This window comes from Arabidopsis thaliana, chromosome 3 (genome assembly GCF_000001735.4).
Source record: "Arabidopsis thaliana chromosome 3, partial sequence".
In the NCBI taxonomy this organism is placed as follows: domain Eukaryota; kingdom Viridiplantae; phylum Streptophyta; class Magnoliopsida; order Brassicales; family Brassicaceae; genus Arabidopsis; species Arabidopsis thaliana.
In genome coordinates this window covers 10,965,114-10,983,925 of record NC_003074.8, presented here as the reverse complement: position 1 = coordinate 10,983,925, position 18,812 = coordinate 10,965,114, and the positions used below count along the sequence as shown (strand labels likewise).

Here is an 18,812-nt window from a genome sequence, read left to right as displayed (position 1 = left end):
AACACTATGAATTGGTTCCCATATAGCAATAAAGATACTATATATATCGGAAAAAAAAAGAACAAATTCAGTGCCTAAGTCATTGGGATATTAATTACTGATGTTCATACATGTTTATGCTTCAATTATGTTTTAAGGAATCGGAAACCAGATGTAATACTGATTGAATCAAACCAACTCTACAACTATGGGGAAAGAAAAAAATACATTCGAAACAAAAGTATTAAAAACGTTAACAAGAGAAAGAGGCTTTAAATAGCTAAATCTCAAGCCAAACAGAAAGCGAATGCTTAGTGATGAGATTGAGGCCTGTAGGTGTGTAACCATCTGTTGAAGCGGTCCATAAGTGACAATTCCATCTTCGTTGTTGGAACATTGGGGACAGTTATCGGCTTACAGCCTTGGTGAGTGGCCCGACCACGACTTGTAGCTTAAGTCCGGCCTCGCATTAGACAGAAGGCATTCCAAACTCGGACCAGGCAGTGTGGTGGCTCAATTCTATCTGGATCGAGAGAAGTCCACTTTATAGCGCCTCGGTGCGTTCCTACCGAGGCTTACCGGATCAGCCGATAAAGTATATCAACAACAACAAAAAAAAAAAAAAAAGTTCGTGCCTCGGATTGACTTGTCATTGAGGTAATGAAGTAGTGGACTCCTGGTTTGGTGAGCTTCACAAGATCATGCCCTGTCTTGTGCATCGCCACGGGAGAAGTTGGGTCGCATGATATGAATTCAAGGTCTCGGCTGATCTCTAAGATGTCGTTGCCGCATTAAAAAAAAAGATTATCTCCAATATCAAAGTGTCTTTCCTCTGCCCACTTGAAATAAAAATCACTCTCTTGAGAAACACTCCATCCCTTGGAGTCACCAACTTTGTAGATCTTGCTCGGTGGTGGTGGAGGAATGGAACGTGACGGGTCATATTCGACAAGAACGTTATTGTCTGGATGTGCATTGTTCACGGTTTGAGCTGATGAAATAGATATAGTTAGAGCTGTCAAATGGTCATCCGACTATGGGCTAAGCCCAATCCAAAACATTATGGGCAGTCCGTGGTCAGCCCATAAATAAAACGGGTCATGTAGTTTATTGACCAATTTTGTCCGCAGACATAATGGGCGCCCATACGGACAATTGGGTGGCCCAGTTTCATTAAAAATTAGTTTCCTCAGAAATCGCCTCTTTTTGTCTCCTCTCTGTTGCGGCTTCAGAATCGCCATCGGAAGGTTGGACTCATCATCGAGACGGGTCACGAACCGGAGCCCCGTTTAGTTTTCGAACTCGCTACCGATTCCGAGTTGTACGAGCAACAATCATCATCATCGTGTTGCGTGTTTATCCTTTTTGGTCCGAGGTGAATTTCTGAAACAATCTTAGTGTTCTTAGTGTTTCTGAAACAATCTTAGCTTTTTGGATCAGAGGAGAGCTTGCTAGCTTTATCGGTTAATGGATCATATTACCAAGTTAATGTCATTCTCATTAATTTGATAAAAGATACAATTGAGGGTTTATATACAATTGTAAGAGGCCTAAACCATAGCCATTAAACCGAACTAAACCAACACTATCTACACTGGTTTATACAAAATACCAGTTCACAATGACTCACTAAGACTCTAATTACAACAGAGACTCTATATACACTAATAGATTGAGGTCTCACATCTTCTTTGCTTGTTCTTAGGGTCTTCATGAATTGAAGCACATCAATATCTTGGTCGAAAGATTCCCCCTTTCAGGTATGTAGAGACCCTTTGTGTTGAAATCTGAATTTGATTCCATAGAGCTAAGATTCATCACTTTTGATATGGATTTTGGACTCCAAAGAGATTCTGAAATGAATAGGCTCAGTTTTTGTATTGGATTTTCTCAGGTCTCTATCACAAAGGTGCTCATCGATTCCTCTGTTTTTTGTTTTCTTTTGAAATTTTCTTTTATGATCATTGGATTTTGATACCATTCATTACTGATCATTGATCGATGAGTATGATCCTTCAACTTTTGGTTTTTGGGTTTCATCGGATTGATGCTTTTTATCTGAAAGGTTGATGCTTTTGCTCGTACATTAAACAATGCTTTTTATCTGAATTGTATAGTTTTGTGATGTGTATTAGCTTATTTAAGTTTAGTTAAGCTGAAAGCATTAGGATTATTCTACATATGTGTCTGACTTGGATGAATTGTTTTATATGAAGACACTGAAAGTGATGATTATTTCATGATAATCTTGATTAGTAAACGTTATTGATGTTGATGTTCCCATTGCATCATGATTTGTGGGAACGAGAAATCATCTGTTCCTTGATGTTGATGTTCCCTTTGAATTTTTCAGGAGCAAAAACTCTGATTTTGGAGTATCCTTAGTGTTGTTCTCTTCCCATATTGTAAAAACGACTTCGTTTAATTGAAGGAAAAAGCTTCTTTTTGGTTTAAAGTCTCTCTGCTCAACCTAAGAGATGAAAATGTATAATCCATCTTTCATTATGTTTTTGTTCGATTTCCTTCTCTGTTTTTGTAGTCAAAATTTGGTGTGGTTATTTGCAGAATGAAGGCAAATGCAGGAGCACTTACCAATTTCGAGTTGCTTGACTTCTTAAACTCAAGAGGTGCTTCAAAAGATACTACAAGAGTTATTGCTCCAATTGCTAGATCAGAATACAAGGTTCTTTTGCCTGCAATAGTTATCTTCTGACTTGGTCTTAGAGTTTTTTTTGCTAATTGGAATGATCTATTTATAGGTCTATGATTATTTGGTGGAGACTGCTGCTTCCACTCAAACACGAGAGAGCGTTAACAAATCCGCAGACAAGTGTAAAGATTTCAAACTCGCTAAAGCTGAGATTCTCAATATCATCAATCTCTGGCCTTCTTCTATAGTCGAACTGTTACCGGTTTGTTTGTTGTTTCTAGCTTATACACTACCATTTATATCACTGCATTTAACTTCTCTTCTTCATGGTTTATAACATTTGTTGATTGTGACTCTCTTGTAGATCATAGAGAACCTTGATGATCGAGAAATCGACACAGATGGGATATTAGAGCTTGTGAAGGATTTGCTACCTCCTCTGCCTACAGCTGAAAGTCCTAAAGATAATGATGAAGAAGAAGAAACAGAGAATGGTGAACAGTCGTGACTTGCAACAATTTTCCCCTTAAATCGTTATTTTTTGTATCGGTGCGATTTTACCGTTTTGGCGGAAAAAGGCAAGTCTCCGATTTTTACAATTTTTGCAGAAAAATGTAATTTCTCAATTTTTCTTAAAAATTATGATTTATGATTTATCAATAATAACAATAATAAAATGGGCTGACCATAGACTTTCTATATAAACATGGTCTTTATTGGGCATGGACATTTTTTGGACCATTGTCCATGGACCGTCCAACTTGGCCCATAAAAAAAAATTGTCTGTACGTACACGCCCAATGGTCCCTGGACGGACCATTTGACAGCTCTAGACTTGCTAATGAAGTTTTTGAGTTTGTTATCTTTTAGATATAAAGAACATATTTTGATTTTGTAACCATCCACTTAAACGCGTATTAACTAGATTGAGTTTGTTATCTTTTAAGTTAAAGAAGATTATCGATCGAACAATTTACGTCCATTCATTAACAAAGAAAAAGGACGTTTCCGAAGAACAGGAACCCAAGAGAACCATGAAAGTTGTATTCTAATTTTTTATATAAAAAATCAAAAACATTATTAATTTTATTTAACATTATTATATCATATCATCTACTCTATTATTTGAGACGTACGTTTAGTGAATTGGGCATGGATTTCGCTAAAATTACAACTTTACCATAAGTTTAAAAGTTTAGTATCATAAAAATAACTCGTTTAGAAACGCGCGGATCCTTTTAACTCGCCTTTTAAACAAATGGGTCATAACTTTTAATCTTGGCCATTCAATTAAATTGTTTTTAGCCGTTCGATTTCGCGTTTTCACTTAAAAAATACGCGGATCCTTTTGACCCGGGTTTTAAAATACTGGGTCATACTTTATAATCTTGGCCATTCAATTGAATTGTTTTCATCCGTTCGATTTCGCGGCTTCACTTAAAAACACGCGGATCCTTTTGACCCGTTTTTAAAAATAATGGATCATACGTTATAATCTTGGCCATTCAATTAAACTATTTTTCTCCGTTCGATTTCGCGGCTTCACTTAAAAAAACATGCGGATCATTTTACCCGGTTTTAAAAAATCGGGTACTCGCCTCTAATCCTGGCCATTGAATTGAATTGTTTTTAGCCTTTCGAATTTCGTATTTCTCAAAAGAAAACACGGTTCTTTTTATCCTGTTTTAAAAAAATGGGATTCTCCGTTTAATCGTGGCCATTGAATAGATTTATTACCAGCCGTCCAATTTTGTAGTTTCATGCATAAATTCATCCGACTATATTTCAGGAAACGAATCGTATTAATTTCATTCAATTTATTGCGTATCTTCGTTTTCTGCCTTCAAATATATCACTTCTCCATAATTATAGCACATCTAATATTTCGTTTGGATCTTCTTTTGGAATTATCTTACATTTTCCACAAGTATTCCCTATATACATCCACTTTTACGGAAAATGCTAAACATTTTGCTATAATTATGAGATTTGTGATATGGAATAAACTTGAATTCCACACGAATAATATCTTTTGCGCATATTTTTTTGACCTAACCACTTATTCTTATAAATATCGGACGCCTCATTTCAATCTACTCACTCATCTTAGACTCATACAGCTTCATATCTAGTTTTGATTTTTTTTTAAATGATGCTCGCCAATCCTCTTCCATTTACTCCCTTGAAATCGCTCAAGCCTTACAAGAACGCTTGGCGTATTCAGGTTAAATTGCTTCATGTTTGGAGGCAATATTCTGTAAAGGTTGGTGAATCCATCGAAATGATTTTAGTTAATGAAGTTGTACGTTTTATAGTTTAAACAGTATATTTGGTCCAGCCTTATAGTGTGTTCAATCATCATTTTCATATATTAATTATTATTCATTTATTTTTGTCATATAGGGTGATAAGATGTATGCTCCTGTGAGAAGAGAGCAGATCGAGAAGATTGAAAGGTGCTTAACCGAGGGTGTTTGGAAGATCATTACAACCATCACTCTAAATCATACAAGTGGCCAGTATCGTATTTCTGACTTGAAATACAAAATTGGTTTTGTTTTCAAAACCACGGTCTCTCCATGTGATACCGTTTTCGATGCTTTGTTTCTCTCACTTGCTAAGTTTGACGTGATCCTCTCTGGATCCGCTAACTCAAATATCTTGCATGGTTAGCTTCAAGTTTTCATTTTACTTTTGAACATACATGCATTATCTCTTATATAGTCAATATATTCATATATTTATTCTCTTTGTCTATACAGATGTAATGGGTCAGGTTGTCGATCGGTCTGAAATCAAAGATCTTAACGCTAACAACAAGTCCACTAAAAAAATCGATTTCCATTTGAGAGATTAGCAGTACAAAGAATCTATATTCATATTCCTTTTTATTTAGATGTTTATTATTTATTTACTTTTTTACTAATAAATTTATTATTTTCATTTAAGTGACACTCGGTTGGCATGTACACTTTGGGGGAAGTATGCTGAGATCGTTGACCAAACTTGCCAGGAGTCAACCGATGGTATTGTGGTTTGCTTAATCCGATTTGCGAAGATCAATCTCTACAACGATAATTATATTGTTACGTGTTACTACATATATATTGTTTTTTAAAATATGTTCTTTTATTTATAAAACAGATAGTAGGAGTGTTTTCAATTCTTTTGATGTTTCACAAGTCTTCGTTGATCCCACATAGACTGAGTTGGATCTTTTTAAGCAAAAGTAATTATATTTCTATTTCACTAAATATATTTGCTTCTAGATAAAATTTAGCAAATTATATTTTCTTTATATATAGCATACCAACCTATTCATATTTTTTTCGTTTTTTTTTTAATTATGAGTTTGAAGTTTGAAGAAATATATTTTCCAATAACTTACATCTTAATGACATACACGAAAACGTACAAAACTACTATGTTTACACCTACATATACAAAATATATAATTACGTTTCCAAACGTACATACCAACTATACACATATATTTTCCATGCTACAAACCGAGGAAACTACATATACTAAATAAAATATGGTTTGACGAGACTAAATATATTTAGTTGATACCAATAATACATGATATACAACTACATATTACATATAATGAAAATATAGTATAGTTTTTGTGGAATATACAGAACTGATATTTGATGATTAATTAAACCAAAGATATCGTGTGTAGCACGGATACCGACCTAATTATTCGTATTAATTTATTTTTATAACCTTATATCATCATTGTTCATATTACTTAATTTTATGACTAAAGTATAAAATTAGAAATACAAAAAGTATATCAAAGTTTATTTTTCTGATAAGGTTAGTGGAGGAGTGACTCATTGATTAAAGTTTAGAAATAGGAATCTCAATCACTTTCATTAGTTTCCAATTTAACAAATCAAAATCAGAAGAAGAAAAAGATGACCAGCTCTGATCCTCAATCTCACAACGTCTTCGTCTACGGTAGCATTCTAGAACCCGCCGTCGCCGCCGTGATCCTGGATCGCACAGCCGATACAGTCCCCGCCGTTCTCCATGGCTAGTACGCTCTCTCACCCTCTCGATGATCGTTTATTCAATCGGAGATTAACAAAAGATTTATGGGTTTTTAACAGTCACAGATATAAACTCAAAGGACTTCCATATCCATGTATTGTTTCTTCTGATTCTGGAAAAGTCAACGGAAAGGTTTGACTTTTTTGTTTCTGATTTGTTTTGATTTGTGAAAATTGGGTTTTATTTGTTTTTTATTGAATAAATCGAATTGGGTTTTTGGTGAAGGTTATAACTGGAGTGTCTGATGCTGAGTTAAATAATTTCGATGTGATTGAAGGTAATGATTATGAGAGAGTAACTGTTGAAGTTGTAAGAATGGTAAGTAGTTTGTGTTTTGTAATAAGATCTTTGTTTTTATTTATTTAATTACAATGTGATGTTATTTTGGGAATTTTGAGATTCTTGTGATATTCGCAGGATAATTCTGAGAAGGTGAAAGTTGAAACTTATGTTTGGGTTAATAAAGATGATCCTAGAATGTATGGAGAATGGGATTTCGAGGTTGGTTCTTTTTGTTAATGGATGATGAAATTGTAGTATGATCTGGGAATGTTAGTTTATTTTGTTGTTTAAAGCATTTTATAGTGGCTAACCATATTGAAGTCGTTGTTTGAGGATTCGAATGATTGTTATATCGACTTCGTTTTTTACCAATTTGTTTGTAGGTAGTTAATGTTTGGATCCGGGACCTAGTCTAATCTCGGGATATCGTCGTGGTATTTAAGCAGTTTTGTGTGTGTGTGTGTGTAGGAATGGAGAGTGGTTCACGCGGAGAAATTCGTGGAGACTTTTAGAAAAATGTTGGAATGGAACAAGAATCCAAATGGGAAGAGCATGGAGGAGGCTGTAGGATCATTATTATCGTCAGGGGATTAATTCTTGATGAGCTTGGCTAATCTTAGCAGAAGAGAGTAAGTGAGTAAGTAAAGAGTGGGTTTTGAATAATGTGTTGTTGGAACTTGAAACAGAGTCTTCTATGTGATTTTGTTTGTGTTGTTATGGATATCTTGTTGGCACTTTTTCTGATTTCAGTTGGAAACAGGTGCGTTTGCGGGCAATAGTTGCTTCGGAGTGGTTGTAGTAACAATTTATCATAAAGCCTACTAATATTATAGATTTTATATAAGAAAACATAAAACTGACCAGCTTCCCTCTTTTGAAAATTTTCAGCTTCCCTCTTTTGGGCTTAAGACCTTCTTTCTCTCTTAGAGTATTCGCTTCTAAGTGGAATAGAGCTTTAGTCGTGGTGTTTCTTTCCTCTTAGCCGTATCTTTAACCTACTTTCAGTTTAATCTTCAAAAGCTAAGCCGTTTCTCTTCATCAGCTAGGGTTTGTTTTAAACTGTTTCTCGCTGTTTTTCTCGAAGTTTCAAGATCCGTTACTATGTCAGCTAGCATCGATCGGGCTTTAATGGCAATGTCCTTAGAGGAGGAGGATGAGCCGTTTACGATGCCGGATTTACCTGAATTCTGTTCTAGTGAGAAGAATGTGTTGAGTTTGGTGGGTCGTGTTCTGAACCCAAACAGTCAGAAGATGTCCAATCTCATCCAGAATCTTCCCAGGAAATGGCAAATCAGTGAGAGGGTAAGAGGAATTGCGCTTTCTAATGAGAGGTTTCAGTTCATTTTCTCTTACGAGTAAGATCTGTTGGGAATTCTAGCAAAGGGTGTTCATACCTTCAATGAGTGGACTTTAGCCATAGAGCGTTGGGTTGAGAACCCTCCGGCTGACTACCTCCAATTCATAGAAGTATGGGTCCAAATAAGGAATATTCCGGTTAACCACTACACTATCCCAACGATTACTATGTTGGGAGAATTCGTTGGACAAGTTGTTGAAGTGGCTTTCGATCCGTCCAAGTCTCAGATTACGGAATATGTTCGTGTGAAGGTCAAATTCGATGTCTCCAAACCTGTTCGTCGCTCAAAGAAGATTAATTTCAAGGAGGGTATGGTGAATATCCTTTATTACTTTGAAAGGATTAAAAAAAGATGCTATTTCTGTCAGCGGCTTACACATGAGCAAGAGGCCTGCCCTCTAAAAGCTAAAGACGTCGAAGACAAAAGATTGGCTACAAAGCAGAAAGGCAAAAGGTCAACTTTACCTAAAGAAAGGATTATCAAAGAGACAGATCCTCTTTTTGGAGTAATTGATGAAAGTCAAGTTGGTATTGATCCAACAACTGGAAGAGAACGAATAGCTAAAAAGGTCATTGAAGGAATGAGACAATACCTGCTCGTTGCCTCAGGAGAAGAGAGATTAGTTCGGGAATCCAGAATCAAGAAATCTCTAAGTGATCTCGCAAATGACCTGATTGGTCAAAAAACAATGTTGAGACTTGAACCTTACCCTTTGGTTTCAACTGATATTGACAAAGGGAAAGGCATTGTTTTCGGGTATGGATCTCCAGTTCAAGCTTCACAACTTGCGCCGGTCACTCAGTCTCCTCTACTTCTGGAAGCTCTCTTTCCATCTTTGGAGCAGGCTGCTCCTCTGTGTAAGACTATGGTTCCGCTTCCGGACTTACGAGCTTTTTTGGATAAAGGTACGGTTTCTTCATTCTCTATAGGGAGCACAACGGCTTTTAAGGCTGGCGTCAATGAGGTTGGTCCTTCTTCCGGGGCTCTCTTAAAGAATGGAAAAATTAGAAAACGTCCATACAAAAGTAGAAGGACAAAAGGTTTCCCAGCAACTGGCTCCATTCAACAAGTTCCTTCTGTCACTGTGGCTGATGGAGGAGGCAAAAGAAAAGCTACTGATGAGGCTGAAGTTCCATCCAAAGTTGCAAAGTGCAACACACATGAGGTGGTCCTAAATGAGGGACCGTCCAATTGTTAATGAGCATCATGAGTTGGAATTGTCAAGGCTTGGGCCGTGCACATGACTTGACGATTCCGAGGCTCAAGGAAATGCGTAAAGAACATTTCCCGGAGGTCCTATTTCTTATGGAGACGAAGAATTGTAGCAATGTTTTGGTGTACTTACAAGAGTGGTTTGGGTATGATAGGGTGTTTACAGTAAATCCGGTTGGTTTAAGTGGTGGTTTGGCTCTCTTTTGGAAGAAGGGTGTAAATATTGATTTCAAGTACTATGATAAGAACCTTTTGGACTTTAGTGTACAATTTGGTGAAGTAGATTTTTTTGTTTCTTGTGTGTATGGAGATCCTTCTTATAGTTCAAGACCCCTTCTATGGGATAGACTATCAAGGATCGGTTTGACCAGAACTGAAGCGTGGTGTATGCTAGGAGACTTTAATGCCATTCTTCACAATGGGGAAAAGATTGGTGGTCCTCGCAGGGGAGATGCTTCTTTTCGGCCTTTCAAAGACATGCTGAGCAACTGTGATATGGAAGAGTTGCCTAGCTCAGGCAATGCCTTCACTTAGGGAGGCAAGAGAAGTAATATGTGGATTCAAAGCAAGCTGGATCGTTGTTTCGGAAACAAGAACTGGCTGGTTAAATTCCCCATCTCTAACCAATGTTTCCTTGATAAAAGAGGCTCGGATCATAAACCAGTTTTGGTGAGGCTTTCTACTACTAAAGATGCCTACAGGGGTAATTTCAGATTTGATAGACGCTTTTTGAACAAACCTCTTATTAAGGAAGCTATTCAGCAAGCTTGGAGTGCTAACTCTACAAGAAGGATCTCAAAGGTTTCTGATAAGCTAAGGAGTTGCAGAAAAAGTCTGAGTAAGTGGAAAAGAGAAAACAACCTTAACTCTCTCACACGAATTACTCAGGCTCAAGTGGATTTAGAGGCCGAACAATCTTCAGATTTCCCAAGATTTACAATTCTTGCTGAGATAAGAGAAGAGTTATGTGAAGCACACAGAGAGGAAGAAACTTACTGGAGAACAAGAAGCAGAGATCAATGGATGAATGAAGGGGATAAAAACTCTCAGTTTTTCCATAATTCTGTTAAGGCTAGAAGAGGGAAGCAGAGAATTGATTATCTTTTGGATGTGAATGGAAACAAACAAAAAGGAGAGGCGTCTAAAGGAGCAGTGGCTGAAGCTTACTTTAGAGATCTTTTTACTTCATCTAATCCGGGTAATTTCCAGGAGATCTTCCATGACTTCCAACCAAGAATCTCGTCTTCGATGAATGAAATTCTTACCAAGGAGGTAACTTCTGAGGAAATAAAAGAGGCGGTTTTCAGTATTAGACCTTCAAGTGCTCCAGGAGCTGATGGTTTTACTGGTCTTTTCTTCCAAAAATATTGGCCTCTGATTGGTGAGCAGGTTACAAAGGAGGTCAAAGACTTTTTCATCTCTGGTTCCTTTCCGGTTGAATGGAATTACACTCAGTTGTGTCTGCTTCAGAAGAAGGTTAATCCTGAGAAGATGGCTGATCTTAGACCAATCAGTCTTTGTTCTGTCCTCTACAAGATCATTTCCAAAGTCTTAGTCAAAAGACTGCAGCCTTTGCTGGGAGAGATAGTTTCACCTAATCAATCAGCCTTTGTTGAAGAAAGATTAATATCAGATAATATTCTGATAGCTCATGAGCTGATTCACGGTCTGCGCACTCACCCAAGAATATCTTCAGAGTTTCTCGCCTTAAAGTCAGACATGTCAAAAGCTTTTGACAGGGTGGAATGGTCTTACCTTCAAGCGTTGCTTTCTGCTTTGGGTTTTGCTCCTCAATGGATATCCTGGATTATGTTCTGTGTTACATCGGTTACTTTCTCGGTTCTCATCAATGATCAAGCTTTTGGAATGATTAAACCAAGTAGAGGTCTGAGGCAAGGAGACCCCCTATCACTTTTTCTCTTTGTTCTATGTTCTGAAGGTCTCACTCACCTAATGAATAGAGCAGAAAGTAATGGTCTGATAAACAGGATCCAATTCTCTGAAGAAGGTCCAGCAGTACATCATCTTCTTTTTGCTGATGACAGCCTTTTCCTTTGCAAAGCATAAGAGGATCAGATTAACACGCTGCAACAGATCCTAAAGGAGTATGGGGATGCTACGGGTCAGAGAGTCAACTTGGATAAGTCTTCTTTATCTTTTGGCTCCAAAGTTAATTCTGTTCTGCAGCTTCTTATCAAAACAAAGATGGGAATCATGAATGAAGGCGGAGCAGGTACCTATCTAGGTCTCCCGGAATGCTTTAGTGGCTCGAAAATCCAGCTTCTTGACTATATTAAGGACAAGTTGAAGGCTAGATTGTCTGGTTGGTTTGCAAGGTCTTTGTCCATGGGTGGTAAAGAAGTTCTACTTAAAGCAGTGGCATTGGCTATGCCTGTTTACGCTATGTCCTGCTTTAAGTTAACTAAAACGACTTGTGCAAACTTAACAAGCGCAATGAGTGATTTCTGGTGGAGTGCTTTAGAACACAAACGGAAAATGGTTTGGGTGAGCTGGGAGAGATTGTGTTTATCAAAGGCTGAAGGTGGGTTAGGGTTCAGAGACATTGAAGTTTTCAATCAAGCTTTACTTGCTAAACAGACCTGGCGTATTCTTCAGAATCCGGATTGCCTTTTTGCTCGCTTAATGAAGAGCAGATACTTTCAGTGGGATGACTTCCTGAATGCTAACATCACCTCAAGACCCTCTTATGCATGGAGAAGCATTTTACATGGTAGAGAGTTGTTGTGCAAAGGGCTGAGGAAAATGGTTGGAAATGGGAAATCTCTGAATGTTTGGATTGACTCTTGGATTTACGACAATGGGTTGAGAGCTCCTCTTATCAAGAACCCGATCATTAATATTGATTTAATGGTAAAGGATCTCATCGATGTGGAGGCTAGAGGATGGGATAGAGACATATTGGAGGAGCTTTTCTATCCCAATGATGTTCAGCTTATTCTCTCAAAGAAGCCTGTGGTCTCAAAAGATGATTTCCATTGTTGGGAGCATACTAAAAGTGGAGATTACTCAGTCAAATCGGGTTATTGGTTTGCTAACAGATCTCCCAATAACCAGGTTTTTCTTGATGCAATTGTCCAGCCATCTTTAAATGCCTTGAAAGAGCAAGTCTGGTTGGTTCAATCTGCTCCAAAAATCAAGATTTTCCTCTGGAGAGCTCACAGCTCGGCTCTTCCGGTGGCAAACTTGCTGTTAACTAGAGGCATGAAGATTGATTCGAGGTGTCAAATGTGTGGACAAGAAGGTGAATCCATAAATCATGTTTTGTTCACTTGTCCTGTAGCGAGACAGGTTTGGGCTATCTTTCTGTTTCCTTTCCCTGAAGGCGGTTTTAGTGAGGAGTCTGTTTACAGAAATTTTCAATCTCTCTTTGATATAAAGAAGAATGGAAAGATACCGCTAAGAAACAGAAGATGTTTTCCTTGGATTCTCTGGAGACTCTGGAAAAATAGAAACAAGTTCTTTTTCGAAGGGGCAAGTTACTGTCCAGCCGAGACTGTTGTTAAAATAGATGAAGATATGGATGAGTGGTTCACCTCTCAGCTCATCCCTACTTCGGTTGATGTGGAAGAATCGATCTCTAGGTTAGAGGTAAAGAAAGAATGGGAACCTCCTCCTACTGATTGGGTCAAATGCAACATTGGTCTTAGGTGGTCTAATAAGCATGGTTTCGCTGGAGCTTCATGGGTTGTGAGAAATGCGTCGGGAGTCGTTTTACAGCACAGTAGGAGAGCTTTCCTTGATGTGAAGGATAAAAAAGAAGCAACTCTTAATTGCCTTACTTGGGCTATCGACAGCATGCACTCTCTTCATTTAGGTAAAGTTGTTTTTGCTTTGGAAGCTCAGGATATTGTTGGAGCTTTTCGAAGACCCAAGGCTTGGCCTTCCTTTACTCATCAGGTAACAGAAATTAACTATTTTTTGGAGAAGATTGTGGACTGGAAATTAGTGTTAGAAACTGTGGAAACCAATAGAGGAGCCTCGTTAATTGCTCAATCGGTTGTCTCAGACTTTAGACTCAACTCTTATGTTGCGTCTGGACATCCATTCTGGCTCAATGGCCTTTTTGTTGAAGAGAGATCCTCCTCTTGATCCTGGATTCTCCTTTTGTCCGCTGTCCACTTTCTTTGGCTATATTTTTTGGTAGATTAGGATTATTCTCTTCTAATTCCTAATCTTCTCATCTTGGTTTTGTCAAGATTGAAGTATGATGTATGTGTAACATTTTAACCATCAATATAATTATTCAGACGACAAAAAAAATAAAAAAACATAAAACAATGTTACTATAGTAAAGTTTGAAAATCCAAATTTTAAAAAATCTTATATAACTCACTAAGATATTTGGAAAATTTTAAATTATACAAAAATCAATTATGATTACAAATATATTTTAGTTACTTCAACTAGGTGTTAGAAACTCAGGTAATGTTTAAACAATCGTCTTGATCGCCTAAATAAACATATATTTTATTTTAGTGTGTTTTTAAAAAAAAATAATTAACTAAGTTTTTCTTCATATACATAATTATAATTTTTAATATATATGTCAACATAAATTAAACAGTATTTTGTCAAATTATTATTTTCGATTTAATATATATTTTAGAAGAGATTTTATATATTTTTTAAATAATATCCTTTTTATAACATTTTATTTTATAAACACTTAAAATGCCTAAAACCAATTAAACATTTTAAGCATTAGACAATAATGATCAACACATACTTAGTGACTATCGTTTTCTTGAAAATTGCTTCATGTACATTGAATGGAATTATTATAGTTGATTAGTCTTCATTCTTGACTTTTCACCCTTCAAAACAAAAGTTTTTTTCTCACTATGAGTCATTTGATAATTAATTGAAGAAAAAGAAAGAATCAATAATGCATGTTGACAGAAAGACATATTAAATAAATAAATAAAAAAGCTAATGATTCTTCTTAAAAGTCCAAAGTAAGAAACAGTCAACAAACGTTGGCTATACAACAAGAAATAAATACATCACATTTTTCAGACAAAACTCCAATTTCACAGTGAACTCAAAAACAATGACAAGCTCCGATAAATCTCTGTCGCACGACGTTTTCGTCTACGGCAGTTTCCAAGAACCATCCGTCGTCAATCTGATCCTCGAATGTTCTCCGGTCATGGTTCCCGCTCAACTCCACGGCTAGTACGTCTCTTTCTCTGTCTCTCTCTGTCACTTCACTTCTCCGATCTTTATCTTTCTTAAGCTTCAAGAATTGATTCAATTCGATTTCTGTGTGTTTTCTTTGCAGTCACGTATATAGACTCAAAGGTCGCTTACATGCATGTATCTCTCCTTCTGAGAATGGACTAATCAACGGCAAGGTTTTGATTTCGTCTCTTGAAATTCGATTTGGGAATTTAGGGTTTTGAATCAAGAATTTAGGGTTTCCAAATCTGGAAACTTTGTTTCTGGTTTTAATTGATTTGAATGAAGGAAAAGTTTCTATATTTGGGTTTGTTTCTGTTTTGATTTTGAGTTTGGATCTGAGAGAATCTGAAGAAATGGGTTTGATGTTTTTGTTGTTGTTGTAGATACTAACTGGGTTAACAGATTCTCAGTTAGAGAATTTAGATATGATTGAAGGAAGTGAATATGTGAGGAAGACTGTTGAAGTTGTTTTGACTGTAAGTTTGTTCTTTAAATCATTCTCTAATCAGATTATTATGATCTTTGTTGGTTTGATTAAAGATTGAAGCTTTTTAATTAATCAGGATACTTCGGAGAAGAAGCAAGTTGAGACCTATGTATGGGCAAACAAGGATGATCCTAATTTGTATGGAGAATGGGATTTTGAGGTTTGAAACCTTACTTCTTGAATGTTGTGTTGCTTTAATGGGGTTTTAGTGAAATGTGTGTGTGGATTTTGGTAGGAATGGAGACGGCTTCACATGGATAAATTCATCGAGGCGTCGACGAAATTCATCGAGTGGAAGAAGAATCCGGATGGGAGAAGTAGGGAAGAGTTTGAGAAGTTTGTATTCGATGATCCTCCCACTGCGGCTTGAAGAAGTTGTCAAGATATGTCTTCTTCTTTTATATCAAGATTTGTAAAAGATCACTCTCTTTTACTGCGAATAAAATGGTCTTAATCTTCGAAGACAATAAGAGGCTTTGTGAGTTGGGGAACATAAAGATGTTGTTGTATCTATATTGTTTGTGAGCATTGTGGTGTATGTGAATGTTGTTTCATCATTTTTAGTGTATTTGAGTTAAAAGCATTTCTGTGTTTGATTAGGATCGTCATCACTAAGCTAAATCTTGCATGAAACCAGTTCGAAAAACGTTGCTACACCTTGCTCACCTAAACAAATGGCCAAAACTACCATAACGAATGTTGAGTCCTCAGCGTAATTTAGGACTTTTAAGATGTGTTCTCGGACTATCATAATATCGTTTTCCCCACACCCAATCTGAAGACCCTCCAAATAGTGAACTTCTAGTAGTTCTTCTTCTAGTGTTGTCTCAGACTTGTGTTGGAGAATTTCATCTTTCTTCATCAAGGCAGGGTGATCTACGTATTGCCTCATCATCTTTATTAGTTTATGTATTTTTGGATGTTTACTTCATCAAAAGGTACTCATGTATATATGGAGTTATAAGTATTAGCTCTCCAACCAAAACCGAACGAATCTAAATATGTTCATGGGATCACAGTGGTTAAGCTTTAACCAAAAAACATTCAGGCCTTCACACTAAACCAAAATGTTAAAATCCCGGTTTAGCTCAAACTTGTTGCACATGACAATTATGACGTGTACACAACTGGAATTTCAATTTCAATTTTTCGAAACGGGTCTTAGTCTTGGAATCTTGATTTTTCAAATTTTGAATTTTTTCTATATAACGGAAACAAATTGGAGTTAGACCGTTTGAAGAAGAAGAAAAACCTTTACAAATCTCTCTCTGATATCTCTAATTTTTTAGAAAACCCTAAATTTTCATTTTCGCAAAATTTCTGGAGAGGCTTTTTTTAGGCGATCTTGCTTGGTTCACCGACGATATGATCCAGAAAGGACGATCACTCACTTCGGCTAGGATTATCGATTCTCAGGTTAGTTATCAAACTCTCGAATTTAGGATTTCACAGAGGCAATTCCGAATTCCCAATTGATCTGTTTATGAATTGTGTTTCTCTGTTACTTGTTTGATTATTGTTACTACGTCTCTCGTTCTTTCTTTATGTTACTTAATTTGTTCCATCGGTGCGTTAATCTTTTGGTGTTTGATTTGTTTCCATCGATTTTGTTATTTCCTCCTCAATACCATCTACGATAGTTTTGTGATTCGTTTGATTTGGTTTTGTAAACGATCGCGAGATTGAGATATTTATATTAGGTTTAGATTTTGTGAATGGGAATCAAAGATCAAGTGGTGTTGTGATGCTCTGTATTTGGTATAGATTTTGTTCTGCATATCCGGTTTGGTTCTTGGTCTGATTCTTTTGGTTTACTTTTCTATTTTTTACAGATCGTTTTGAGTCTTCTTTGCCTGAGAACAAGAAGAAGATGATGGTTCATCATAGGAAGCGGCTCTAATCTTAGGTATGTTAACAAACACAAAGTGCCTTTGGTTTTTTCCAGATATTTGATCTATTCAATCTTTTTCTCCTGCTTGATCTTTTGATATTGTTCTTTGAATATGATGTTAAGTCACGTTTCTTCTACAGGTGCAAATTCCAGAGCCTATAATGTGGCGTTTCTTAGAACTCAGAAAACAGAGAGTTCAACATTCGCAATCAATTGAAGAATGTGTATACTTACATGCACTTATTCGTATACACATGCATGCATTCATTCATACATACACGCCTGCATTCATACATTCATGCATCCATACATGCTTGCATTCATGCATTCATACATACATACACGCATGCATTCATACTTCATGCATCCATACATGTTTGCATCCATACATTCATGCATCCATACATGCTTGCATTCTTACATTCATGCATCCATACATGCTTCTTTGATTCTTTGTCTGATACTCTGTTTATTTACTTAAATACTTGCTTGTTTGCTTCCTTTTGTTCTTCTTCATTCCTTGCTTACTAATCAGCTTTCTTCTTTGGTTACTTGTGTGCTAACTCGATTCCTTATATTCTTCTTTGATTCCGTCTTTACGTATTTGTTACATGCATACATCTATGCATCATATTTGCTTGTACACATTCATAATTTTTTCTCACTTGCATACTTGGTTCATTTTTTGATCCTTTCGCTTACTTATTTTCTGCTTTCATTCCTTACTTGATTACTTTCTTCTTTTATTTTTTCTTCCTTGCTTAGTTACCAGCTTGTTTGCTTGACTCTTTTGCTTACTTGCTTGCCTTTGTATTTTCTCCCTTATTTCTTTGGTTAATTGGCTTCCTTGTTTCATTGCTTACATGCTTGATTTCTTTCATACTGTCTTTTTTTTATATACTTAAATTCTTTGGTTAACTTGCTTTCCATGTTTCTTTACTGTCTTTCTTAACTTTTCGAGGAATCCTTCATTAGTGGTTGTGAATGACTAGATTAACTACTGAACTTGTTTTAAACCTTATCGCTTGCCATTTTTTGACTAATTATCTCAGTTTATTTTCCACTAAAATGTGTACTTTGCTTTAGATATTACAGATGGAGACTCTCAAAGGGTACTTTTCTCTTTAACTTTCTCTCTTTGTATCTAATTTTCTTTTTTTTTATAGTTTTAATTGTTCAGGGTTAGAGAGCTTGGTGTTACTTGCAACCAGCTTCTTGGATTCTCTGACACAAGGTTTTAAGGCTAAATACCGTGTGAATCAGATAAGGTATAACTATTTTAACTTATCTTCGGTTTTTCTTGGTACGCACAAGCGGTAGGAACCAACAAACCCCATGAACGAATACGTCTCTCAAAGGTAGCATATCATGAATATGTTTCAGAACTCTTTGCGAGAACCAAATTGTCCGAAATTAGAGTTTCTGCCATAGGTTGTAAGTTTTGTCGCGTAAGAGACATAGAGAACATACCTGGCAGAGAATCAAGTGAATTCCTCCAAAGAAACTAAGCAGAGTGGAAAGAGCTAGTGTTTGGCAGCTGAATAGGTAAACATGCTCAGAGTAAAACTACTAGTAGCAGATTGGAAATAGCTATACCCATCTTTCTCTTAGGGTATTTGTTATAACCAGTTTCTCAGACTTTTTCAGGATGGGAGATATGTAAAGGAAGGAACAAATACTTTTGACAAG

The 18,812-nt window shown here is 36.5% G+C and overlaps 4 protein-coding genes, 1 non-coding gene and 2 pseudogenes across 18 annotated transcripts; 6 read left to right on the top strand and 1 right to left on the bottom strand.

Moving 5' to 3' along the window:
• Window positions 1–393: 393 nt before the first annotated feature.
• On the bottom strand, window positions 394–1,220 carry AT3G28958 (Cupredoxin superfamily protein; the record flags this gene model as incomplete). Its single annotated transcript, NM_148761.1, has 4 exons — window positions 394–491; window positions 626–751; window positions 836–1,013; window positions 1,095–1,220. The coding sequence occupies 4 exons, from the start codon at window positions 1,218–1,220 to the stop codon at window positions 394–396; spliced, it is 528 nt and encodes a 175-aa protein (NP_683603.1).
• Window positions 1,169–3,525, top strand: AT3G28956 (RNA polymerase II, Rpb4, core protein). 12 transcript variants are annotated; one of them, NM_001338983.1, is made up of 6 exons: window positions 1,169–1,354; window positions 1,685–1,739; window positions 2,333–2,464; window positions 2,545–2,662; window positions 2,739–2,811; window positions 2,994–3,525. In NM_001338983.1, the coding sequence occupies exons 3-6, from the start codon at window positions 2,457–2,459 to the stop codon at window positions 3,008–3,010; spliced, it is 216 nt and encodes a 71-aa protein (NP_001325905.1). In that variant the 5' UTR covers window positions 1,169–1,354; window positions 1,685–1,739; window positions 2,333–2,456; the 3' UTR covers window positions 3,011–3,525. The 12 variants fall into 12 exon arrangements, with proteins under 12 accessions (NP_001325905.1, NP_001325904.1, NP_001325906.1 ...); NM_001338982.1 differs by having other exon boundaries at window positions 2,739–2,891; NM_001338980.1 differs by having other exon boundaries at window positions 1,327–1,354; window positions 2,333–2,427; window positions 2,739–2,891; window positions 2,994–3,226.
• A 1,465-nt stretch (window positions 3,526–4,990) lies between these two features.
• AT3G28955 lies at window positions 4,991–5,858 on the top strand (annotated as a pseudogene; the record flags this gene model as incomplete). The annotated part of the gene is made up of 1 exon: window positions 4,991–5,858.
• A 540-nt stretch (window positions 5,859–6,398) lies between these two features.
• On the top strand, window positions 6,399–7,818 carry AT3G28950 (AIG2-like (avirulence induced gene) family protein). Its single transcript, NM_113816.3, has 5 exons — window positions 6,399–6,677; window positions 6,751–6,823; window positions 6,917–7,009; window positions 7,109–7,192; window positions 7,442–7,818. Exons 1-5 carry the CDS (start codon window positions 6,556–6,558, stop codon window positions 7,565–7,567), a joined length of 498 nt encoding a protein of 165 aa, NP_189537.1. The 5' UTR covers window positions 6,399–6,555; the 3' UTR covers window positions 7,568–7,818.
• Window positions 7,819–7,978: 160 nt separating this feature from the next.
• AT3G28945 lies at window positions 7,979–13,653 on the top strand (annotated as a pseudogene; the record flags this gene model as incomplete). The annotated part of the gene is made up of 1 exon: window positions 7,979–13,653.
• Window positions 13,654–14,067: 414 nt separating this feature from the next.
• AT3G28940 (AIG2-like (avirulence induced gene) family protein) lies at window positions 14,068–15,883 on the top strand. The gene is made up of 5 exons (NM_113815.4): window positions 14,068–14,739; window positions 14,846–14,918; window positions 15,129–15,221; window positions 15,309–15,392; window positions 15,468–15,883. The coding sequence occupies exons 1-5, from the start codon at window positions 14,615–14,617 to the stop codon at window positions 15,600–15,602; spliced, it is 510 nt and encodes a 169-aa protein (NP_566840.1). The 5' UTR covers window positions 14,068–14,614; the 3' UTR covers window positions 15,603–15,883.
• A 595-nt stretch (window positions 15,884–16,478) lies between these two features.
• On the top strand, window positions 16,479–17,404 carry AT3G00540. The gene is made up of 3 exons (NR_143830.1): window positions 16,479–16,648; window positions 17,065–17,138; window positions 17,264–17,404. It is a non-coding gene; the product is annotated as an uncharacterized misc_RNA (transcript).
• Window positions 17,405–18,812: the final 1,408 nt, after the last annotated feature.